At 43.6% G+C, this 26,550-nt stretch overlaps 1 protein-coding gene across 2 annotated transcripts in view; it reads right to left on the bottom strand.

Annotated features, from left to right (window-relative positions):
* Nucleotides 1-26,212, bottom strand: part of CCDC148 (coiled-coil domain containing 148) — a 50,791-nt gene extending 24,579 nt beyond the window's left edge. For both annotated transcript variants that reach the window (XM_027695835.1, XM_027695833.1), the window contains exons 1-10: nucleotides 26,194-26,212; nucleotides 16,017-16,103; nucleotides 13,239-13,388; nucleotides 11,149-11,229; nucleotides 9,908-10,029; nucleotides 7,040-7,143; nucleotides 6,598-6,680; nucleotides 6,271-6,434; nucleotides 5,944-6,039; nucleotides 5,671-5,852 (exon numbers count right to left, since the gene is read on the bottom strand). In XM_027695835.1, the coding sequence (XP_027551636.1) occupies nucleotides 5,671-5,852; nucleotides 5,944-6,039; nucleotides 6,271-6,434; nucleotides 6,598-6,680; nucleotides 7,040-7,143; nucleotides 9,908-10,029; nucleotides 11,149-11,203 (806 nt within the window). In that variant the 5' untranslated portion in view covers nucleotides 11,204-11,229; nucleotides 13,239-13,388; nucleotides 16,017-16,103; nucleotides 26,194-26,212. The remainder of the gene's footprint in view (nucleotides 1-5,670; nucleotides 5,853-5,943; nucleotides 6,040-6,270; nucleotides 6,435-6,597; nucleotides 6,681-7,039; nucleotides 7,144-9,907; nucleotides 10,030-11,148; nucleotides 11,230-13,238; nucleotides 13,389-16,016; nucleotides 16,104-26,193) is intronic.
* Between the last annotated feature and the right edge of the window lie 338 nt (nucleotides 26,213-26,550).

The raw sequence follows: 26,550 nt of genomic DNA, 5'->3' as shown, positions 1-26,550 counted from the left end.
AACAAAGCAAACATAGAATGCTTTGGTGATGTGACCATTTATTGTGCCAACATTCAAGCAAATTGTTCAGTTTCTAACCTGGCTCTTTATTGACACTGTGTTTCTCCAACATGCCCTGTTAGTGGAGAGTCAGTCACCCCACATGGGAAAATACAGTGTGAAAAAGGAAGAAGGTGATCAGACTCTACCACTGAGCACTAAATACATGATCAAAATGCAATGAATGAAGTGACAATCCCTGCATGCAGTTTAAAACCAAACCCCTAACAGCCATAAACTCATCAGCAAAGCATTTTTTAGAATAGCAGTTGTACCAATCAGCTTGCATTCCTCTATCCCCGAAAATCAGAGCAGCAAGTAACGTCCAGCTAAAACAGAGTACCATGGGCTTGGACTCAGTAGCTCAGATTTTACCCTCAATCTGAACTCTTGGCCCCCAAGGGATTAATGTCAGGCTGTCACTGTCAGCATTAACATCCCAGCAGCAACACTGAGTCAGACCAAAAGGTCTCTCTAGCCCAGTGACCTGGTTTCAGAAGTGACTAAGAGCCTAGGGATAATTAAAAGATGGCAATCATGAGATTCTGTAACCCCCACCTCGAATTCCTGCCACCTCCAGCTGCTGCAGTTCCTGGACTGCCTGAGCCAGCAGCAGTGCCTCAGTATTCCATACACTGCATCCAGGAAGGCATTGGAACAGCCTTACCCTTATGCAGGCAGAAAAAAGCAGAAAAAACAGGTACTTCAGAAAGGGGGGTTTTGTGAGCTGCTCATATGTAATTAATATTAAACTAGACTTCGTTGTGTGATCCAGCATTATCTCCGAGGAGAAAACAGTGAACATTAGTATTAAGAAACAATTCTGTGTAACCCAGTTTAACACAACTTTTCTGTAACACATTGCACAGTAAACCTGCAGTGCATTGTCCCCACTCACAGCACTGGGGACAGTGAGGGACACAGCAGGGAACATCCCCACACCTGTCAGCTTTATGAAGGGAAAGCTTCACTTGCAGACACATCTCAAGAATGCAAAGACACGATATCCCATTTCAACAAACCATTTCACCCAACAACAAACCATTTCTGGCAAGTTCGGTGACAAGCTTACATGAGATAGGAAAATAAGTGAAAACTTTCTCTTCTTATTAACTATGTGAAATACCCAACAATCTATTTCTAGGACCCAGAAGTTTGCTATTAAACCCAGTCCTCTTGAAAAGAACAGGAGGCAGCCTTGAAATGGGAGAGCAAAGATGCAGCTCCTATAAAAAGTTTATCTTCAGTGACAAGCAAAGGCTGGAGACAAGGTAACAGTGAAACAACACCAGCCAAAGCAGAACTGCAATGGAAGTGTTTCTGTACAGTGCCTGCTGAATTTCCCTGGCAGACACTGGATATAGGTGTCTCAGTTGGGTGGTTTCATACCCTAAGCCTAAAGCAGAAATAGGGCCCCAGAAGGGAAATGGGCCTAAGGAATCCTACCCAGAGGGAGCAGTGCTGTAACAGCCCATAACTGCACACTGCAGGCCTGGAGCAGCACAGACACCCCTGAGCTTGGGCACAGGGCTGGCACAGGAAGGATGGGCTGTTCCTGCAGCATTTACTGCCTCTGAGAGAAATGTCTTGCAGCTGATCCTCAGAAATCAATGTTTTAAACTCCTCCCTCTTCTTTAGAGGGAGCTTTTCTATGAAATCACATCATTTATTAATTTTAGAATGTGTGTTATAATTTGATATTCTGAGACATAGGATTTCTGAAGAATAACTTTAATGAGCAAATTAATTATTCTTTGCTATGATTTAGATCTCTTTCACTGCAATTGCTCCTACTGATCTGAACTGAGTACAAAAATATTTTTTAAGATAACACCTATAATCCTTGTCTTTCTAGCCCCAACATTTTGTTCATTTGTGTATTAGAAGAATCACCGTATAACCCTGGCAGCCTTCACTCAGAGGGATCACCAGCCACTACAAGGGGGAGAAGTTAAGGCTTGTGGAAGATCCTCTGGGGAGCAATCAGCTGGAGCTACAGCTACAAGTAGTTTATTGTAAGTAGGAACAAACTGACTGCCAATGCCTTGGTTTGTCAGCTGTGCCAAAATCTGTCAGCTGTGCTGAGGTTTTGTCAGCTGCTCATAGACAAATAGGACCAAAAAAAAAAAATCAGGCTGACCCAGCCCAGCGCATTCCCAGCAGCAAACGCACGGGGAATCTCAACATCCTGCGGAGGGAACCCGAGACGGCACCTCAGCAACACTGCCGCGAAAATGCACAGAGGAACAGCTCACCTACACCACCTCTGCAAACTACAACACGTTTGACACGAAGAGTCAAGGTAATATCAGGTTTCTGCAGTGTCAAGATATCGACAAACGTTTGCCAGGCAGAAAGCATGACCCAAATTCGAAATGCAGCTTCCCCTGCGTGCAGCATTGTACCGGAGCACAGCACAGGCTGGGGTTTGTTTGGGAGCTGAAACACAGCAATTGTCTTCTCTGCGACAGCCCCGAGGCAGCTGCTTCCTTTGAAACAGATTTACCCGGCATTAATCCCTGGCTTTACACGTCCCAAAGAATACAAACAGCTCCGAGAGGAAGCTCCCCTGTCCCTGTAATCCCCGCAGATCCCTCGCAGCAGCAGCGTGTGCTGGCACCGCTGTGGTGTTGGATCTGCAGACACACGGGCTGCCTCAGTGCCACCAAGGGAGATGGCAACCCCTGCTACCAACTATGGCACTGTTGTACCACAGACATCCCGGGAACAGGCTGCAAAGAGCAGCCCCAGGTACCTGACTGGGTCCTGCTCTCCCACTCATTTGAAAGGATGCTGAGGATGCAGTGCTGAGTCTGCAATACTCCATTCATCCTTCAGTGATTTTAATAATTCAGACTTCCTGGGCAAAAATTTAATAGTGCTTAGAGAATCAGCAGCTATAACACACACATCAGTTCCAAGTCCACGATTTGTGGGATATCTCAGGACCCAGGTATTTCCCAAAAACAAAAACTTGTGGTTTAGCAGCAGTAAAAGGAATTAAATTAGATTATAAAATATTATAATCCCATACTAGGCTTGAAAAAAATCTCAAGTTTTTCTTCCATTTCTAAAAGCACTGACCACTGCAATGGGCACTCTAGTGGCACTGAAAAGCACACAGAAGAGACAAGCATATTATCTTAGTCTGAATTTTCTTTTTTGGACATTCTATGTGCATTTTCTAAATTCTCTGTTCCAGACAGTCTCTACAGTTTAAAAATGGCATGTGCAATGCCAGAGTAGCATCAACTGAAGGTTTCTTCACTGTACATTCAAGCATATGATGAAAGAAGGACAGAGCAGTAATCCCCAGCTGAAGTGACCAGGTTACCATGTTATCAGAGAGTCAAGTTGTACTATTGAGCAACTTCTCAAATCACCAAAATGAGGGAAGAAGTGTATTGCAGGAGGATGTTTGGTGTCTGTGGGTACAGAGCAATGACAATAACTGCAAAGGCTTCATTAAGGCTGTATTAATCAGTAGAGCACAGGGGATACACACCAAGGTCAAGGACCTGTCACTCCAATTTCTGACAGCAATATTATCTGTGCCACTTGGATCACAGGCTGCCTGATGAATTATAGAATACTTCAATCACAAGGCTGCATCTTTGCAAACTCATAGAATATTCCCATGCAAATTAACCAATACAAATGTAAGAAGTGACAAAGAGTGTCATATCTTTTATAAACCCAGATATTGGAAGTAAGCAATGCTACCAGAACAGAGTCTTGCTTTTTTTTTAATTGAAAACACATTTTTAATGTTGCTGTGGATAAAATAATAGAAACATAAATGAGCAATACATTAAAGATTTTGCTTGCCTTCTGGTCTCCAAAAAACCCAATATCTAGCTTTAAATAAATTGCCTGAGATAATTGCAGATGGTTCATTTATGATTCCCTAAATTCCCAGCTCTCAGTTCTGGCACATGCTGACCCAAAGTGGCTCTCTTGCCCCTCAGTATTGCCTCACATTCCTCTCAGCAAATTGCTGCCACTACCTCCAGCATTTCCTCCAGTTACATCCCTTTTGGTGCTCCCATCTAGAGATCACAACTTCATCCCTTCAGAGCACCACTGCACACGTGTTCATGCTACAACTGCATTTATTTCCCTTGAAAATATGGCATTTTATATTTAAGTCTTGATATTCTTGAATTATCAGTGTAAAATTACCTAGCTCCAGCCCTGAATTCACACCTGGCCTATGATCAGTGAAAATACTACCATAGATTTTTCAACCATTTTCACAGGTTCTGTTGTCTACATTGATGTGCTATTCAGTAGCATACATTCTGTGTGGGTCAAGGATTTAAATTTATGAATTCTCAATAAAATTGTGTTCATTATAAATTTTAACACAATTTTAATTAAAACCACTAGAAAGACTTAGTACATATTTAATGATTTAGCATTTGTCACAGGTTCTCACTGAGGTTGTTAAAACGTCTGTAACAGCAACTGTAACAAACTATCAGAGACAGCAGCAAAGCAACTGCTGTAAATTTGCCACTTGCTGCTTAATAAATGCTATAAATATGGGATAAATCAAAGCAATTTGTAATAAGTATCATGTTATAACAGCTAGGATGCTACAGTAATAACATACAGGTTTCAAGTAACAGAAGAAGAACCTACAGAATATCTGTACAATTTGTACAAAAGGTAAGTAGATCGTAACATCAGTTTCTGTGGCACCCAAGACGTTGAACCTGCTCCAGCACCCCCAACCATCTCAGCAGCAGGGACAGAAGATCAGGTGCTGCACTGGAGGTGCAGACAGAAAACAGAGAGATTGGGGAGCAGTGTGCCATTGTTTTACCACAGAAACCAAGGGACCTCCCTGCTCTCCCCCAGCTTCTTCTGCCCAGGCTTCCAACCCTTCCACTGACCTCCCCCTTCTCAGCCTTTAAACCCAAACCCATCCTAAGCCAGAGGAATATCAGGAGATGGCAAAAAGAAGGCAAAGCCTGTCCAGTATCTGCAACTCAGTATCTCTCCTGTACTCTAGACAGTCTCAGCAGAAAGGCTAAGCTTTACACTATTATTATTTAGGTTTGTTACATTTCAAGATCATTATGAATAATGTTCTTTCTATAAAGTGTTTCATTTACAGAAAAATCTCTCCTCCTTTCACTTAATCTGAATCAGAGCTATATACATTTTCTACGTTTCTTTGTGATGACAACTACTGCAGTGATCCAAAACTTGTGAGAAGATTGGACCTTTTTATCTGCTTTATAGATAAAAACCTTCTGAAAGTGTCTCAGAAAGCCTGCACTTTTCTGTCATAAATTTGATAGCAATTACCATGCAGAAAGAGTAACTTCTATTCCTGCAAGAGCATGTGAAGAGGACATTTGATACACAGCAGATTGTTGGTTCCTTATCCCACCAACTATGTTGCTTGTTATTTCAGCAGAGAGCTTTGGCAAGGCCCGGCTCCACCCTCAGCTGTGTAAACACTTCCCCACTGTCCAGCCCCAGAGCTGGGCAGAGCCTGCACTGCTCTGCACCAAACAGCACCAGCTCCAAGGGCAAAGCCAACTGCAGCACCTACACCTTATAAAGGACGTTAGAGACACTCTTATCCCCAAGGAAAGTCATGCACAAACCTGCCCTTACCTGGATAAAGCTTCCAACTGCTGGTCGACCTCCTGAAGCCTCGCCCAGTATCCACTGGCGAGCTCTTGGTACTCCTGGATCACCAAGGTCTTCAGGTCAGGGTAAGGGCATTCCAGAGACAGCAGCTCGGCAGGAACTTCATGGAAAAGCCCATTTTTCTCCTCAAAAGAGCCCGCTAATGCCTGCAATGAAGAGACGCTGCTCAGAACACTGCTCTGCATCATATTTTCTCTCTCAAGAAATTGCTAATTGAACTCATAAGGAAAAGCTTACATTTGCTTTATAGTCTTCAAGCTCTCTCTCCAAAGCCAGACTTTCAAGGACAAGACCTTCCAAAACTGCCTTCTGCTGGTTCTTCACAGATTTGACCTATTTCATGAAACATGTTACTGTTACTTCTTTATCTTGTTACAACACGAAACCTCTTATTTAAAAACAGTCAGATTTCCAGCCCTACACTGCTACACTTTTACAGATTTTAGTGAGCAGAGATCTATTACATGGCAAGTAGAGAAGTTACCCTCAAAGTTCAACAAAAATAAATGCAAACGGTAAAAATATGGTGGTAATAAATTGTAAAAATAAAGTTAAAACACCAACCTGCTGTAACATCTCAAATGAATCGATCTCAGGTTTCTGACAAGATTCTTCTGAGAGGGAATGCTGCATTTCTGCCAGCTGGAGTTTTAAATCCTCCTTTAGCTGCCAGACAGGAACTACAGTGTTTGTTTGGTAAGTGTCCCACTGCCTGGACAATTCCTGCTCTGGATCCAAATGAAAGAAAGCTTTCTCAGACACACAAAATATTACACAGCACTGTGCTCTCCAAATCTAAATCTGTCAAGACAGGGCTTTAAAAACTCAAACAAACAATCGAGATAATTTTGACTTTAAAATAATAATTAAGAAATTAATAAAAATTCTTACCCAAGTCCCTCAAATCCAAAAAGAAGTTGTGCTTATGACTTTCTTCATCAAGAAAAGTCTTTATTTCTCCTTCTACTTTTTGCCTGGAAGGTATAAACATGGATTTTACAGAAGCTTTAATTTCTTATTAATTTTATTTGCGAGAATGATAAGCCTCAAATAATTAATTAAAAAGGGGATTCTTTGCCTGGGAAGGGATGAAGTGAAGGACGTGGACATGAAGGTGGCAAGAAAGCCCCAAAGGTTGCTGTTGATGTGTGTCTGTACAGTACCCAGGGCAGCAGACAGAGCAGTGCCAGTGGTGCCTGTCCTCAGTGTGAACTCAACACACACATCCAGAGACAGACTCCAAAGGAACCAGAACTGAAAGCTTTCCACACCCAAACTCTGGCTGCTGACACCTGCCTTCAGCAGGGACTCCTGCAGGCTCCTCAGCTCTTACCTGCTCTGGCTCAGCCTCCTGTGCTCCTGCCACCACACCTGCCGGTGCTGTTTCAGCAGCATTTGCTCTTTGGTAATTTTTGAAACTTGCTCTGTTTTTTTAATCTGCAGGGAAAATTAAAGCTTGTATTTTGAATCTGTTCAACAGCTTTATCAAATGCCCTCATATTGGAAATTTTACTACAGAATGATGAACCTAACGGCTTTTTTCAAAACTTTTTTTCTAAAAACTTTTTTCTGAAGAACAATGTGTTCAAGTGTAACCAGTTTTCATGGGGAAAAGGAAGCTTATTCCATTTCAAGTCACAATTAAATGAGAGGAGAAAATGAAAAAAATGCAGTCCATTTTCTTCTTTCCTTTTCCATCCCTATTTCCCAGAGGTGAAGCAGGGGGGAAGATGAGCAGGAGAAAGAAACATTCTTACAGGTGGGAAGATGAAAGAGCAAAAGCGTATCCTTCAAGAAAAAGAATTTCAAAAATGTATGACTAAAAAAGTATTTTTACAAAATCTATCCAATTAAAGAGGCTCTGAAACTGAGGGCTTCACAAAAACATTGCTTCACACTTCAGATAAAATAGGAATACCTGCTTTTGAGACAGATGGAGTTAGTGCTTAAGCCAGAGGAAAAGGTGCCAGGGGGAGGCTGCTGAAGTGGCAGCCACAGACTCTGGCCAGCCAGCAGTGAAGGAACAGGGATCAAAGCCTGTGGCTGCCAGACATCCCTGAGACATTTCCTCCTCTCACCCTCCTGCCACTGTGACTGTCCCTGGCCTCTCTCTCAGTGCATACAGAGGACAAAGCTCCTTTCCTGCTCCTGCTCTTTGTGCTGCCTCGCCATCCCCTGCCTCCAGAACACCTGCCCATCCCTATCCCAGCCAACTCCTGACTCCAGCAGCTCCCACAATTCACACACAGGCCCCTTTTTCCCCTGCCCAGAACCTCCTTCCTGCAGATAATGGTAGAATGGAAGCAGGACAAGAAAAAACCATGGGAAAGCCTCGTCCTAGTTCATAACAGGGAGAAATGAATAAAGATCTCACTCCACATCTAGTTCAACAAAGGAATGATGTTCTGAGTCAAAAATGCTGGGTTTTCACTTGGCTCAGGTGGAATCAACCTGCAATTGTCCCGCCCAGGGCAAGCTGCACAAAGTCACCCATAGGCATGAGAGCACTGAACACCCACAGGACACACGGGCAGGGCCCCCAGCGTGTTCCTGCTCCTGCCCTGCCCAGGCCAGGGACACCAGCAGGGAAAGCTGTAGGACTGGGCTGGGCAGCACTCACAGCCAGGCAAGGAGGGGCCCAGCAATTCTCCAATCACAGCCCCTCAGTCACCACCATCAAAGCTAAAATCCTACTTCTGAAACTAGAAACATTTCCCCACCTCAGATGGACCTGAGTTCTGCACACCTGGTTGAACAGACCTGGTTCCTAGATAGTCTCATAAGGGAGAGCAGCTGGAATGGGGCTGATCCACTGTGCTTGGCAGCAAACTTGGTTATGGGGTATTATTGGGATAAGAAGCTGCAAAAGGGGCCATGGAGACACTGTGTGACTGTGGCTGAGAAACAAGGAACCTGCATGTGTGGCTGTACCAGAAGAGAGCTGGAACACACCCGTGCCATGCTCTCAACCAGTACGTTACAATGCTTCTAAATCAAACATAATGTCTTCTTATTTTTATTGCTTACCTATTTTCATCTTGAAAAAGTTACTTACAGCTTCCTCTTGGTTACCATTAGATGACTAAAATAGACCTCAGCAAACAGAATGCTTTATTTAAAGCAATCTGAAAATACATACATCTTCAAATTGGTTCTAAAACTAAGGTGAAACAAAACTCCATCTTAACATATGCTCTTGAAGTTATTTTGTAGCAACAGTAATGTCATTTACGTATTTATGTGTAACTGCTGCAATATTACCCTTTTTTCCTGCGTGTGCTGTCTTTTTATTTCTTAAACAGCCACCAATTGATTTACCATTTCTTTCTTTGGTTTTGCCTCAAAGGAGGAGTAACCCAGCTCTTCTAAATGTGGATAGCTTGAATCAGCAACAAAAAGTAGTAGGTGGGAACACATACTATTCTCTGTGGAGCTTTCAGAATATATATATTTTACTACCTACTCAGTTGGAAAACACTTGAAAAGGTGAAAACCCAAAAGAAAGATGAAAAAATAAAGTTTGGATGAATTCAGTAAAATTTTGTGCTGCCAATCTGTGAAGAAATATCTGCCAGCACCTTTGGTATATGATCCCTCCATGCATTAAAGGAAGCAATGCTTCCTGTATTGAAGGAAGTATATAAATATGCATTTTTTCTCTCATTCACTGTCACCCTTCTGTACTATTAAACAGATTCCTGTGGTCTTTACCACATGAACACTACTGCACCTATTTATACCTCTCTGTCAAACTCCACATTTACGTTTTATGGCTATTAAACACTTTTAATTTTATTTTAGGATCTACCTCAGCTTAACATTTGGAAATCCTTGCTTCATATCTTTTTGTTTAGTTTATTGTCTGGGTCAACCTTCCCATTTGTTCCCATAAATTCTTCATTGCCTCTGATTTTAAGTAATAAGTTTGGATGAGTTTCCACAAAGCACTCAAATACAAACCTTTCCTGTCTTTTGAGGAAGCAGAATCCACACATATTTTGCATCTCTGATTCAAAGAAAGTCAAAACATTGACATTATCCCAGTGTTACTGTGATTTGGATGTGTTAAACTCTCCTATCTGACCCCCTTTGGCTGAACCAATTTGTTATCCCTGTTCATTCTCAGATTCCTTGGGGCTGGAAGAAATATGATCATTGAGCTTCAAAAGCATTCACATAACAAGTAATACAAAAATCCTACCTTTAACTGAGTTTTTTCAGAGGCCATTTTTGCCTCTGCAGCAAGTTCATACAGATGTTTATAGTCAACAGGTTTGTACTTCTGGCTGCAAAGAGCCTTTCTTGCAGGAATCACTGGATTTTCTAGTTGTCACATAAAACACATAAGGTCATTTCAAATTCTGGAGAAATAATTCAAGTGTGAGTCATAAAATGAAAGCATTATAGATAGAAATTAGAACCAGTACATTTTAAACACCAAAAGTTTCCATAACAGAAACTGTTAGTTGGGAAATGAGAATTATATAAGAAACAGTAACCAGCTGTATGTTTACAAAAAGTTTCAAAAGCATTGTTTACATGTGAATTTCATTATGAATTCACTTTAAACTGCATTTACTGGAATTTTAGTAACTTCTAATACAGAAATACCTAAATTTCAATATATGCATTCTTCTTGCAGCAAGCAGAAAACTGCCCCAATGTTTATTGTGATCTATGGATTGAGCAACAGGAGTGATTTTTTTTCTCAGAGGTATAAAAACTACCAAACCCATGCAAAGGGGATGAGTTGCAGTTCCATTTCCCACTGCATCTCCAGCCACACAGACCAACAGTTACATCAGAACAGATCCAGAAAATCAGGACTGCAAACCCTGCCTGAATGGGATTTGTCAACAGAAGCAGAGAACCTCTGAGGCAACCTCAGACAGAGCTGCCCAGTGTTTATGGACATTTCCTGGCTCAGGGGACTGTGCCAGGCTGCCATTCAGAACAGAACTGAGGCTTCTTCCCCCTCCTCCTCAGCATCCAGAGTTCCACAGGCAGCCCCGTGCAGGGGGAGAGGACACACGACCTGCAGAGAGGAGGGAAGGCTCCCTCCTTCCCTCCTGCTCCCCAGGCCTCATTTTCTCACCACTCGTCTTCTCATCACACCAATTATTCCACCAGGTCAGTGTTATGCTAAGCAGGTTATAGCTCTGATCTTGTATTAAGACTATTTCTTTATTCTCTATATACCTTAAACAAAAAGCATTCAGTAGTTTGATCCACTAAATTCTTCCTTTTTCCCTGTGAGCTTAGTAGGAATAACCTCCTTTCTCCCAGTTTTTAGGCCTTTAGGCAGCTTTTTTAAGCCCCCTTTGTGGGTTTCTCTATGTAAAGACCATGATCAGAGAGCTTCTGTATGCACCTATTAGTTGCACAGAGTGTTTCATAGGCAGTTAATAAAACAATTAAACTTGAACATGATAGCACACATACCTCCATCACTAATCCGAGGAGTTGAAAACAACGTTCCATGCTCCAGTTCAGCCATTTTTATTTTTTAGGTGTTTTTTATATCTGTTGAGAAACAAACAGATGTTTTGAGAACACTAACATTGTGGATGCAATCTAAAAACAGATTCAAAAATATCTATTATTTTCTGAAAGAGGCACATCTCACTAAAAATGTAATTAGACAGAAATTCCTCAAGTTCATCCCTCATTTTAAGAGGGATTTCATGTGCCTCATATCATTTAGCAGCTAAGAAAACCAAATATTATTTCCTCTGAAATCTGTAATGCTGTCACACAGATATCTAGTCTTTGCTTTATGCTTTTCAAAACATAATGAATTCCTTGACCCAAACATAAGATCAGTTTTTGAGGTGTTCTTTGCTTCACAGAAATTAAGCCTGAAAAGATCACTCTTTTCTTGCATTTAGAGACTGTGTCTTGACCCCCTTAGGAGTCTGTGCATTAACACCTGTGAAACCCAGTCAGCTCTTTCAGCAGCAGTGGCTCAGCTCCTGGTGAGCAGCTGCATCAAGTACCCACATCACTGTGGGATTACTGTGACATTTAAGATAAAATAAGTTACACCATGCTGTAAAAAGACCTTTGAAGTCTCAAGCCCCTTGCTTTCACCACAATTAAGCATACATGGATGCCACCTCAGGTCTGGCATACAAATAAAAGCAACAGGTCCAACTGAGGTGTTTCAGCCCAACTGAATCCACTCCTGAATCCCACCAGAAGGGGAAGGTCATGTCCAACCAGGCTCCCCACAAACCCTCTCCCTCAAACCCAGTTCTACTCAGCCAAAATTTCCCACACACAAGATTCCTCCTCTTTGTCATACCTTTGACTTTGTCTGGTCCCACAGCAAGCAGCAACACAGTAAATAGCAGAGGAGCAAAGTCTGTTCAATGGTGTATCATGGAGTTATTTCCTCACTGTTCTAGTGAATTGAACTAGTTTATCCCTACAAATTCCAAGAGTGGCACAATGCAACACGAAGGTGGGAAGGAAGAGCAGCAGAAGCAATGGAAAGGGAACTACTCTGAGAGAGAGCTACTAATGCCAGTCAAATAAAAATGTGAGACTGCAACCAAAGCCAGTCAACATTGTACTTTCCTGTGAGCTGTTTGACATTCTGCACAGCAGAATCATCAAAAACAACACAGTGTAAAAATGCAGCTTAGACAGCCCACAGGAATGAGTGTCCACACCTCCTGCACACCATGGTAAATGCAGTTGAAATCCCAGTGCTGCTGTGCTCAGTGTGAGGGTGTCCTGCCCATGGGAACTGGGAAGGGACCAGGCAGAGAGAACACACGAGCAGCAGGCTTTGCATAGGGAACACTCCTGGACCAAACCAAGGGCAAAACAGTGAATCTCATGGCTAAAGGGTGGCATTTCTCAGAGCTTCTTCATGCACAGTCTCCAGTGCTCTTTAGCAAGGCTATGAGACTGTCCCTTGCAGGCTAAATGTCCCCTGGCCTCACCCAGGAGTGGCCATTCATTAATAGAGTGGCCTTTGCAAATCTGGGCTGAAAGTATTTGGCAGGATCAATAGGTCAGAAGCTGCACTGAATGTCATCATCTGATCACAAATATTGAAATTAAAAAAACCACGAAAGCCAGTAAATACATGAGGGAGTTCATTTTCCTCTTCAAACACTAATGTGCATTTTACCATCTGATTGTCACCTGCAAATAAATTCCCAGTTCTATGCCAAACTCTACACCCTCCTGGAAAGTCAAGGGGGAAAGAAAGGAAGGAAAATGTTAGCACATTCATACTGCTGATTCTACTTTTCTCTGCTTGCAGCAATTATTTGGTTTCAATTTGTAACCACATAACACTGCCAGATTCATCCAGACAAATGAGGCAATTCTCCATACCAGAAGCAACTTTGGCCCATTTGTCATGCTAATGTTTTATCTATACATCAACTTATCTACATACAACTTCCTAACTGCATATATACTTTGGTTGCAATAGATTTTTTAAAAAATTCAAATTAATTATATATGTAAAGCCTTAAGGCAGGGATTTACATAACACAGTGAAGTATGGGATTCACCTTACTTATTTCTTCAGGATGCACAAAGACAGTGTAAATATTGCTTCTTTTCCCCCTAAAGACAAAATATGATTTTCTGCTTCTTCTCAGAAAGGTCAGCTACACACAGGCTTGTCTTTCTGTCTCTAGGACTCGTCACTGGAAATACAACTGAACAAGAAACGCTCCATCACCAACACACAAATCTTTAAGTTATGGGCAGATAAATTTAAAAGCCATATAAAGAAAATTCTTGTTTATAAGTCTGTAAATTAGGTTTAGTTTAGTATCCCTGCTGTCATAATTCCCTTAGATTTCCAGCCTCCAAGATCTTCTTCCTGGGAGGAGGGGAAAGCAGACAAATCACAAAATTCTGTAATTATAAATGGGGACAGAGAGGGAACCGTAGCAAAAGAAAAGTGAAATCCTTGAAACTGGCATCATTTCCATGGAATTCTATAATAATCAGCACTTTCAGGAAACTCCAGCACAATTATGTGACAATCTTCCACTGAATTTACAGCCATTAAGGTTGAACAGGAAAATTCAAAACACTAATAACATAAACTCAAATTCTTTGTTGAATTTTACCCTTTCATTTAAGAGTAAATACCTGGATTTAGAGAAAAGGGAAAGCATCACAAGATATTTAAATTCTTTATTTTAAAACTTTTTTGGTTGACCAGTCTAAACCTTTCATAGATTTCTTTCTTAGAAAGATCATAAGTCTCAATTCATAGTCTCCATCAGGAAAATGTGAATATTTAACTATGGCTTGGTATTTCTGTAACCCCACTGATGCTATTAATAACATAAGAGTGAAGACTAACTGCATCAAACCTCTTCTTCCCCTGTCAGATGCAGGCTGTAGTTACATGGGTCAGGAAGAGCAGGGGCAGAACCCTCCCAGGGATTCTGAACAAGCTGGGCCATTCTCCAGCAGAGCCACTGGAGCTCTTCAGATCAGCAGCACCATTTTTAACCAACAGCCAGTTCTCTTGAGGGTTTTGTGTGCAATGGTTAATATTTACACAGCAATGTTGATTTTCCTTAGCAGAGATATCAGCAGGGCTATCACATTGTGAGACTGCAAACAGAAATAAATATATCTGCATTGCACTGGGAGCAGATTGTCTGCACAAGGCTTGGGGCACCACGTGAGCTTTGGAGATCTGCACCAGCAGCAGCTTCAACCACAGCCACCAGAATTCCTCAAAGGAAAAGCAGGAAAATACATCTACAAAGGAAAACACACCATGGGATAGTCCTAACTACAGTGTGGGACATCAGAGCTCCTGGCAGAGTCAAAAGGAGACACACAGCAGTGAAAGCTGCTTGGCTTTGCTGCCACCACTGGCACCCACCTCCCCCAGGCTCAAGGCAGAGAGGGCATTCAGTGGCACAAAGCACACAGTTTACCTCAGAACATTCTCTGACTGCTCTTTTCACATGGATAGTCTTCAGAAAGGGCATTCAAGCCTCCACCTTCAGCTTTCCCAGCCTCTCTCCAGCCCAGTGCCACTTGCGCTGCTCTCGGAGCTCAGGGCCCCAGCACCACTGCAGGAGATCCCTCTGATCCCTGGGATCCAGCAATTCCACACAGCATCAAAGCTACCTCTAGTTTTCATTCTTGCAAGCAGAACCCGTGGAGAATCACAGGTAGCAGGGTTTTTTTTCCTGCTTCCTCTTGCGTTTCCACTCTAGTTCATGGAAAGTGATCCAAATATTTCAGGGCACATCTCAGTTTTCAACAAGAGTCACTAGATTTTGCATCTGGCAGTGCTTCTAATCACCTTCATACTTTTGCTCTCAAAGAGACTATTGGGATTTTTGTATTTTATAACCCTAAAAGAGTAATTTCAGCTATGTCAATGCTCCCATTAAATTCTGTGAGATGTTAGTATTTCTCCTGGTTGTAGAATCAGTATTAAAGGGGAAAGGAAATCAATTTAGGGTGAGGCTTAGTGTATTTACATCATAAAGACACTTTACAAAGATAGAATTATTTGTAGGTTTAAACCCAAGAAATTTAACTGACAGGTGATTAATTCTGGGGGTCCTTGCTCCACTCCTCCCCAGCAGGCTCTCTGTCAGCTTCAATTGAAATCTTGCACTGAATGCATGCTACATCTTACAACACAGACTTAGCATTCCCCATGAAAATTATTAATTTTTAAAGGTTTGCAGCTGCTTGAACAGAGCTAATGAGTTACAGCTAATGATTTTTTTTCCATTCACCTATGCATTCTGGAATCTAAACTACTTAAAGAGTAGAAATATCAATTTCAGGAAGAGTTAATTGCACTAAAGCACATTTTTGCCTTCACAGGGTGCAACAGAATAACTTAAATTTGCATACCTCCTTTCTAAAGGAAGGTTATTCAGCAAGCAGCACTCCTTCAAACCAGAGGAACTTCATGTCCCTTGCCACAGTTTCCTTGGGAATAGGTTTGTTTCTGTGGTGGTTTTTTGGCCATTAGTTATTAATATCCATAAAATGCAGCTTGAACCGACCACACTATCCAGGAACTTGGTCAATCCATTTGTCATTTGTGACCAGAAAGACTATGAACAGATTCCAGAAGATTAACACCTTAGCATTTAAAACTTTCAAACACAGCTCTTTAGGACACAGCCACAAGGAAATCATTAGCAAGAGAGAAAATGAAAGCTCTAAAAGAAGAAGCAAAGAGCTGCATCAGGGAGCTGTGCCAGTACAGGAGGATGCAAACTGCTCCTGTAAGTACCAGCAATCCCCACCCAGCCTTGGCAGAACGAGCAGCACCTTGCAAGACAAACCTGGACTTTCCCCAGTGTGATTTCCAGGCTGGCTTCTGGTTATTCTCCTGCCTTCCCCATCAGCTGACAGTGCCTGTTCCAGCTCTGCTGTTCGTGGTCAAAAACAAGAGCAAGGGATTTAGAAATAAATTAAAAGAAAACCAGGTCAGATCAGGTCAGGAACTTCAGCGGGATGAAGAGGAAGGGAATTCCAGCTGACAATTCCATTACTGCACCATATCTTCAGTAGGGCTAAGATTTTATCAGCTCAATAAAACAAATCAGGGTGAGGGGACATTGCAAAATGATGAATAACGTAAAGGCCAGATGAGACACCTGTCTTTAGAAAATAACTGCACAAGAAGCTGACAATCTGGTCTTTCACAAGGCTAAAAGAAACCCCAGTTCTCTGCCATAGGCTGTCAGTTTTCCCCCCTCCTGCTTTCTTTTGGTTTCTCACCATCCAAGTGCTACTTCTACTGATAATTTTGGGAAGAGTACTACACAGGGACTCTCATCTGACCCTAAAACAAGGGCAAAACCAACTTATTCATGAAAAATTGGAAGTACTTGAAGGCTTTAAGGAGACTGGACCCATCACACCCCCTTCCCTCCCTAAACCCCTTTTATCACTGTCCCCTGTGCAGCTGCCACGTCAGAGTCATTCTCCTGGATGGCACATTTTGGGAGCCATCCTCCTAATCTGGCTCCATCTGGCCAGATTTAAATGACAAGCTTCTCCTAACACGGGAAATGCTGTCCTTTTTGAAAAATAACTATGGATGCAGTAAGATTAGCAGCAGCAGCAGAGCTACCCTTCTGGATTACTTATTTACTTATCCCTTTGGCAAATTGTTAATATCTTTCTACTGACACATTTCTGATTTAGTGTCAGCACTTGAACAAAATTTTACATATTCACCTTAGCTTTACCTCCTTTGAAAAGAAAGCAGAGGAATACATCTCCAGAAACAGAACTGATGCAGGAAAAACCTCATGGGCCATTTCCTGTAATTTTAGGGCTACTGTGCCTGATTAACCAAGTCCTTATTCCCTTCTAGCCAACCCATTTCTCTATTCCACAGTGATGTCATACATTTGTATTTGACCTCAGCTTTTCATGGACATCATTTTCTGTTATCATAAATTCAACATTATGATCTCACTAAAACACAGAAAATGAATGCTGACATGGTTTTGGAAAAGGCCAAGATCTATATAAACCTGTATTTTATCTTCAGTTCAAGCAAATGTACCAATCAAAATGATAAAAGCACTGCCAGTTAAATTTATTTCTGCTTTAATGCCAATATAGCTAAAAATCTCTCCAATACTGTAAGAGTCCATCCAAGCCCAAATTCAGATCCCATGCTTCAAGACTTGGCTCAAACTTCAATACAGTCCCTACACCAGAAGTCTGGATGCATCTTAGTACCACAAATTCAACCCGAAGCCCCTGTACACAGAAACCTGTCCCCCAAGAACACCAAGTCAGCTCTGCCTGCAGCCAGACACAGCTAAATCTTTTAGCAGCAGTAAAAAGCATGAGATTTACCAATCCTCAGTATCTCCTCCTTTTGATAATTTAGTATTTCACCACAATTCTGAACTCTTCTAGGCAATAACAAATGTGACCTCTTCAGAGATTACATCTCCAATTCAACCAAACACTTCTTAGTGGAAACCTTTGCTGGTGCCTGAGGTATACAACATCAGTTTATTCCTGCATATAGGAACAGCCAATATTGAGGCAAGATCCTCCTCCCTTTCATTTAAATAGAAATTAAACTCCCCAGTGTTAGTCAGCATTTCTGGAGCAAGCAGAGTCTGCCCCAGGCTGCTCCTGGGGATGAGTCAGGCCCAGGCCAGGCCCTGGTTCCACAACTGGGAGTGCTCCCAGTGAGCTTCACCAGTACCCTGGAAGGAGCCTAATCCCCCTGTCTCCATTCAACAGGTCATCTGCACACCCAGATCTTTGCAGATTTGGGTCCAGAGTGCCACTTCTCCCTCCCAGCCAAACTGCTGCTCAGGCACTGAAGGGCAGCACTGCTGGGGGGGGCACAGTGCTGAACAACCTGGATGTGCCTTCTAAAACACAGCTTTTTAGGCATGTTTTAAATCAGTCACATTATGAAATGCAAAAATCAATTAGGTGAATCAGCTCTACACAAACCCCAATTTGATAGCATCCTCCACGACAGCGTAGCAGCTGCTCTCCATGTCTGTGAACCCCACACCAGCAGAAGCTGCAATCCTCAGAGGCTCAGTAACTTACTCCTGGGTGTACAGCACCACAAACCAGACCTGGACCACGGGCTGACTGAAAACTTGGAACACAGCATCAGTGGGAACCTGGACTGCAGACTAGGGCAGATGGTCCTAAAAAATACAAACTCAGAAACAATCCCCCAACACAGACATCCCTTATTCTCAGGCCCTCGTTGGAATACCTGGAGATTCCTTAAAAATTTGTGGAAGGCTTCTTTTAAGATTTTAAAGTGTAATGGAAATGTTATTGCTTAGCTGCTGCATGTTTTCATTCAAAGAAAAGGAATATTAACATGAAGTTGTTGGAACCCTCTCATCCTAATTATTGTCAGGGAAAAGAGGCAAAGAATCACTCCCATTGTAGGGCACAGAGTACAAACAACAAACAAATAACCAGCTTTATCCCTTAATCAGATCCATTCTCTTCTGGTTGAACTAACTATCTGAAAATGGCACCCATCCAGAACGTGCTAATCTTGCAGCAGTCAATCCTTTCCCCAGGAAAATACACAGTATAATACTTCAATAATTCTGTGTCAAAACAGTTGCTGGAGAAGTCCCATAGTTTGATTGCAATTTAAATTTACATTCCCCCGAAGAAAGAATTATGGATCTGTTTGAAATAAAGTCAAGTCTCTGAAATGGTGCGTTCCCAAAAGAGACATAGTCCTTTTTGTCTATGATAATCTCATTACTTCCTCATTAAGTAAAACTTAATCCAAAGTAGGAAGATCAATTTGAGTAACACTTAAAACAATCAGCCTCATGGACTGCTCTGTCACCCTGCAAGGGCAGGGAATAGCTCATCTGCTTTCCAAGGATCTGCATGTTACAAGGTACAGCTATTCCCCCTCCATTCTTTGAATATTCTTAGAAAACCCAAGGTAAAATAAACTTTAAAAACACTTCATATAGAAAAAACATTGCAACAAGCAGATAAACAAAAGGAAGTAAATGTTTTTGAAGTCGACAAGTTGACACAAAAAGGGTAGGAAAAGAAGTCACCCATGTCACATTGGCTCAAGTGAGTCAGGTGGCATTTTACCTCGTGTTGTTTTGAACAAAAGCAGCTCAATCCACTTTCACTGAGCAAATGTGTTGATTGCAAAGCTGCAGCCAGCACAACAAGGTTTGACTGAGAGCATGAACTGAGAAAATCCTCTGACACTTCCAGAGGTTAATTATCATACAACAGTTGGGGTTAGGGGACCCTAAAGCCCATCCTGCTCCACCCCCTGCCATGGGCAGAGACACCTTCCACCAGCCCAGGTTGATCCAAGCCCGGTCCAACCTGGCCTGGGACACTTCCAGGGACGGGCCAGCCACAACTCCTGGACAAAATCCTGCTTTGCTGAGCTGAAGACAGAAATTCTGAGGCATCATTTACAGACTTCTGCATTTCAACACAAGAAATTTGCAGTTTTATTATATCCTTTTTATTAATGTTCCATCTAGCTTCCTATTTATTACTTTCATAGATAACAAAAGTTACCAACAATATGCTCGAACATATTCATTTAAAGATTTATTGGAAGATGTGAGGCTGAGTTATCCATTATAGCACTCTATAATTTTCTCCATTACTGAAGAAATAACAAATGTTTTAAATCGACCTGTACCTGCCTGGTCCATAAATCATACCTGTTACTGGCCAGGCTGTGTGGAGAGTGGGATGTTTGGAATGGTGCAGCAAGCAACTTACCCCTCTGCTGCTCTGCATCCATCACATAAAATACATCTCCAGAACTCATTTAGCACTACAAAAGGAAAGATGCTGTAACACAAAACTGCAGAGAATCAACATTCCCTGCAGTATAATAAAGTACCTGGGCTTGGCACTTCTCATCCAGAGGCAGGATCCACCCTGTAGCACAGGAATTTCCAAGGTGGATTCCATGTATAGTGACACAGGGCTGTTGGGATAAGGATGCAGTTCTACAGCAGGGAGAGTTAAGCAGCTGGACCTCAAAGCAGCTGCAGCAGAACAGTGTGTTCTGCAAGAGGCATCACAACCACTGAACCATCAGATACTGAAACAATCAATACTAAGTAGCAGCAAAAGTTCAATGGGAGACAGCTAAAGAAGCTCAGAGTAAAAAGGAGTCATTGAGCCACTCTAAGAAAAACCAACAAACACCTACTGAAGACTGGGCTTAAAAAAAATCTGTGCAAAGCTGGATTCCAGCTGTTAAATCACAGCCTCATTGCTCTTCAGATAAATCAACCGATGTGATTTTGTTCCCAGTGCTGCAAAATGAACAATTGGAAATGCAGTTTCAGTCATGATAGCTTCATTTTCTCTATCTAGCTAAAGCCCAGATTTTCTCAATGCAGGAAGGGAAACAGGACTCCAGTTCCTTGTTTTATGGAATTTAAGATGAGATTTTAAGTTGTCCTCACATTTTGCACGTCTTCTGTGTAGTCTTTTAAATTAAAGCACTTCCACCTACCACATTTTCATGCTAGCTTTGCTACTGATGTTTTTTACTTTAGAAAACCTAATCTGTATGGAAAGGGTCCCTGCCCCACTGCTGGAGGCCCCCTCCCCACAGCTCTGCTGACAGACCAATTTGTGCCAGCATCTCCTAATGAACTGCAGGCAGGATACAGCTGGATTAGTTTATGCTGTTGGGGGTACAGCTTATCAGTGCCTCAAGAACACACGACTGTCTGAATAAGTCCAATTTCTCCTTAAGCCAAGATACTTTTCCCTGTTACAGCCTATGAGGAGCTCTGGCTCTCTGGAGTTGCAGTGATTTGCACATTTATGGTTCTACTTCAGAGCAATTCTGCATCTCACCTGCCTGAGCTCCACAGGTCCCTTCCCACTCCAAGCTGCAGGTGGGACACAACCAGGGCCAGGAGGAAGGAGGAACCTGAGGGAGCAGGACCCTGTGAGGTTGTGCTGACACCAAAGACTCTGCATCACCATTCCTGAGTCAGCACAGCCAACTTTTGTCTCAGCAGCATAGCAGGAGTCAGAACAGAACATTTGTTTGCAGCCTACAAGAGAGAAGCCAGAGGGACAGATAATTCCTGTGATTTAGGAGCCACTGCAGGTTATTTTGTCAGGAGCATCAGTATCATGTTGTACAGCTTTTGCCAGTTGTGCTAGGCCGAGTTATGTGCAGGGAAGCATTTGGCACAACTGCACTTTAAATTATTGCATAATGTTGTCCGATGTGCTACTACAAAAAACAAGCCATGTTTGTCTGAAGCCTCTCCGTTCCAGCCATTAGAAATGTACAGTCTGAAAATATCAATCAATCTTCTCTTTGCATATACATTTTCTTTGTTGCCTCCTTATTCATAAGGAGCTCTAGATTTCAGTTTGAAATTCTGTATCCTTGGTCTGGTACAAAAGATTACAATTTGTTTAATTTCTCAACACTCCTCCCAGGCCTCAAGCACAGCCTAGCAAGAAGATGGGTAATATATTGTTCAGCTTGAGAACTGCAGCAGTTGGTAGAGCTGCAAAGGATTTTAGCAGGCCTTCCCCTGTCCTTGAGCAGATGTAAGTACCTGCATTGCCCACAGGTGGGGCGGTGGGTTTTTGCTGTGTTTGTGGGCTTTGGGGGGAGTTGTTTTGTGCTTTGGTTGGGGTTTTTTTATGTTTTTACTTACAAGGACCTGAAAACCCATGGAATAGGCCAACTGCTGACCTCCTTGTCTTTACTGGACATCCCACTTGGTGATTCCTGCCATCCTCTCACCAAACCATCCACTTGGCTGTTGCCAAGCTGTCCAGTCTTGTCAGGTGCAGCAGTGTCCAAGAGCAGCCCTGACTTACAGGTGCACATGTGTGACCAAACCTGCTTTCACAACTAGGACCTGGCTTCAGCAGCACAGCTCACCTGAGGATGTCCCTTTTCCTGCCCCCCTGCAGCCCAAACTCAACACCCACCCCCTGGCTCCACACCACCAGGGGAAGAAATACATGGGGACAGGGTGCTCTGCTTTTGCCAAGAGAAGGGTACTGAGCTCACACTGTGATCCAGCAAGCTGTTGTTCCTCAAACCTCCATTCTGCTGGAACAGGTATCCAGGGCAAAACATTCCCCCCTCCTGCTCCCTCTGTCCACAGCCACTCTCCCACTGCTCAGTGCAGGAACAGTGCACTGCACCAGGAAACTAAGCCAACTGAGAAAATAAGAGCATGTGTGCTGGGGAGGTTTCTGGGGAAACTGGACCAATTGTGTAATCCAGCTGCCTGCACAGTTGCAGGATCCTGTTGCTGGCACGAGGAAGGCTGGAGATATCCTTACAGGGCAGCATTGTCCTCCCCGTGGCAGCTGAGCCAGAGCAGGGGGCTCTGCCAGCAGAAGGCTGGGGGTCATGCTGAGCATTTTGCAGGATCTAGAATCAAATACTGCTACCTGATGCTTCAAAGCCATGAAGAAAAAAAAAAAAGGAAGAAAATACAAACAATCTGGCCGTATCCAAACAGTTTTCCCCACTATTCTGTTGTAGCACAGGGAAAGGCAGTCTCCACCCACCAGAGCAGTAATTTTGAACAGCACTGTCTGAAACTGAACATTTGTGTAAAAGCCCTTGCTGAAACAGCAAAACCTCAGTCCCCCACTGCTGCAGAAATACACCTGGTAGGTGCCACACCTCCCAGGTGAAGAAGAAAAAGCAGGAGAACATTTAGTGCTTTTTATACCAAATAAAATTACAGCCTCCAAATTAGCCAAAATCAGTTGCATTGTGATTGTCTGAGTTGCTGTGATATCAACACAATGGCTTGCAGAAACTTTTGAAATCAAATTGTATGTTTTAACGAGGGGAAAAACTCACACATCTAAATAAATTCCCACGAGAGCTCTAAACAGCTGCCCGTGTGTTCAGTCAGCCTGCCATGGGCATCACTCTTCTCCAGGTATTTTTTTCCCAACTTTTGTTATTCCAGTATCTGTAACAGATTACAGATAAAACAGATAACCCTAAATAGCTTCCAGAAAAAAAAAAAAAAAGCAAGCAGCACTGTTTTTGTGACTGATATTTGTCTTCATAACCCTGCATTTCCAAGGTTCAAGTGTTCTGTGCCAACAATTCCCACTTTTTAGTCATGATGCCTGCATGCTTACATCCAATAAGAAAAACCTAGATAACCTTGCAAATAGAGAAATAATCACTAAAATTAAAGATAGAATATATATAAAAAGAAAGACTCGAATTTGGATTAATTTCAGAATAGATTAAAGGAAGCAGGTAAACATAAGGACTTGAAATATTGAAAGAGCACAACAGCAGCAAAACAAGTAGCAAATGCCTGGCAACTATGTTGCCCTCTAAACCACTGAAAAGGAGCACAATCAGTTTAAGAGGTCAGATTCAAGGCTCAAAAGAAACCAGTAAGGTTCTGAAGGAAAACACGGCACACAGGTTTTTATAAACTGCAAACGCAGTAGAATCAGGGCTTTCCAAAGGGTGCTGAGAACGAAACAGATCTTACTTTCAAGATACATCCCAAAGAAGGTGAATAAAAAGAAACTGTACCTGTTTGTTGCTGATCCTAAAACTGATAAAGGAACTGAAACATGTATTTGACAAAGCCCACTATCAGCTAATGGAATCAGGAATCAAAGCATGCAGCCATTTGCATTGGAAAGTTAAAATGAGGTGCCTTTCCACAGCCTCTGTGGTCCCTGTTGGGCTCAGTGCAGGGATAACCAGGCAGGATGGTTGGGCTGGGACACACAGCAGTCAATTAGATAATGTATTGGCTGCTCAGGGTGCCAAAGCAAATAAAGCAGCTGTGAGGGGATGACTAATACCAGATAGAATGAAATAGCTGCTCTTCACTGACACTCACTCAATATATTTCCCAACCTGACAGGATCTCAAAGGCTACTTTTCATTCTTTAGACTTGTGTTGTGCCAAAACAAACCATCTCAAGATCTCTTTCTCCTTCTTGCCAGTATTTCTTACCCTTTCCCATCTCACCCCAGTGGGCAAGTGTAAAGCACAGCCAAACCTCGCAATGCACAGCTCCACGGGGATACAGGGCTCTTGGAGCAGCCTCTTCTGATCCTTCTGGGCTTTACAGCCACCCACCTGCAACCACCCAGAACCTGGGAGGCCTGGAGATGGCATGGTGCCACCTCCCATGTCCTGCCAGCAGCCTGTGCCTTCCACAGCCCCCACAGCGACTTCAGCAATGGATAAATTCACCTGGGGGCAATGAGCCTCTGATTGCAAATAGCTGGTATCTGAGGAAGCTCAGCCAATGCCACAACACCCAAATTACAGGTTAAAAGCAGCTGACACTGATTTGAAGTCAACTTAATTAATCCAGCACACCTTTGGTAGAAACAACCTTGCAACTAATGAAGGCCACTGCTCTCAGAGGTTGTGTGCTTTCTCGTCCCTTTATTCTAGATCCACGTATTTCACATTTTGTTTTTCCTTTTCCCTAGCTCTCCACTCTCATTTGACCCTTCCCCCACTTATTTCACCCTTGTTACTCTTTGTTTTACTAAGTTTCTGCAGTTATTCCTCTCAGCTCCTGTTTCCCATTTCCTAGAAGGAGGCCACTATTCTGGTTTGGTAACATTTTATATCCACCTCACATGGTATGAATCATGCGATCTTCAGAGCAGTGAGGACTCAAGACCCCTGTTTACAGCTGCCAAGCGTTTTCAATGTGGCATATGATCATGCTGTGGGAGTTCCCACTGCATTATTCCATGCAAATAGCAAATACCTCATAGATTAAATATCATACCAATAACCTACAGGGTTTCTGCACAGCCGATTGCATTCCCAGTGGGAAATTAGGAGAAGGGACTATAAGAATTCCGAGTTTAAAGGCGACTCTCCATGTTCAGCTATCTCCTTGTTACCTGCAGCTCCTTTCTGAACAGAGGGGAAGGGCACAGTTCTACCTACAGTGTTAACACTGATTAAACCACATCACAGTTCTCATGTGCCCTTATGCCCAAGATAAAAATATGGTGAATCCCATCGGACACTAAACTGAAAAACTAACCTGGATGGAAAAAAAGACACAAGTAAAAATGCAGATACTATATTCTTGGTTAGTTTACAGCAGGATTTCTACACAGTGTGCCTCAATGAAATGGGAAGGGGTGAATAAAACAACCTCTTCAGACAGCAAGAGCTGCTCACTGAATTACACCTAACACAAGCCTGTCTACAGGAGAGAGTCTAGAGCCTTTTAGCGTGCTAGACAAGTATCAGGAAAAGATAAAAGGCAAAAGCATAATAGAATAAAATGAGAACGTATGCACTTCTGGGAAGATTCAAGTGGCAATTTGGTCTTGGCTCCTCTTAGCCACTTACAGTGTCATCGCCGCATCCCTCAGTGGAGTGGTGAGTGTCTATCGCTGTGGAGGGGAGGAGGGAGGAGAGGAACGTGAATGGGAAACCAGTCAGGTACCTGCGACACACCCAGGTGGTCTGTTCGGGACAAGCACACGACGCAAAAGCGTGACCAGGCATTTAACACACGTGCCCTCCCACACAAAACCTGTTATTAAAGAAGCGTTTTACAGCATCTTCAGAGATAGTGGCTTTTCTTTAGTGCATCTACCACTCCCCACGCCATCAAGAGAGTTCAGCCGCGACCAGAAGCTTCAAAGTGGCGGGATGTTCAAACAGCATGGGAAGCACCTTCCAGCCTTTCCCGAACGCCTGCGCTCGGCCCGTGGGGTGGGAGCAGCCTGCGGGCCGTACGTGCCGCGGGGACCCGCCGGCTCCCACAGCGGGTCACCCGGCCCGGCCCGGCCCGACCTCCCGGCCCGAGTGGGGCCATCCCGGAGCACGCGGCTCAGCAGTGCGGCCGGACGGGGCCGGCCTGCGGCTCCCGCGGGGCTCCGGCGGCGGGGCAGGGGGCGGCCGAGGGGCCGGGCCCCGCCGCACCGTCCCTTTCTCACCCGGCTGCGCCCCGCCGCGCTCGGACACTCACCGCGAGGCAGCGTCCAACCCCGCGGGCCCGTCCGGCGGGCGCGCCTGGCAGAGCCGGGCCGGGCACAGCGGGGGCTGGGCTGGGCTTGGCTCGGTTGGGTCGGGCTCGGTTCGGTTGGGTCGGGCTGGGCCGGGCCCGGTCCCGCGCTGTCCCCGCCGCCGCACAGCATCGGTAACCACGGCAACCTCAAGTCGCCCTGCCATTGGCGGGTTTAACGCGGGGCAGCAGCCAATGGGGCGCGGCCTCTGGGCCCGCCTGGCCAATGGGCGCGGCCGCCTGGCCGGGCGGCGCGTGACGCGGCGCGCGGGGCGGGGCGTGGCCGGGGCGGGCGGCGGGGCCGCCACCATGGAGACCCCG

Source organism: Neopelma chrysocephalum, unplaced genomic scaffold, assembly GCF_003984885.1.
Source record: "Neopelma chrysocephalum unplaced genomic scaffold, ASM398488v2 Primary Assembly neopelma1_103b, whole genome shotgun sequence".
NCBI classification, from domain to species: Eukaryota; Metazoa; Chordata; class Aves; order Passeriformes; family Pipridae; genus Neopelma; species Neopelma chrysocephalum.
The sequence above is the reverse complement of the archived record's forward strand: the minus strand, read 5'-3'. Positions and strand labels throughout refer to the sequence as shown.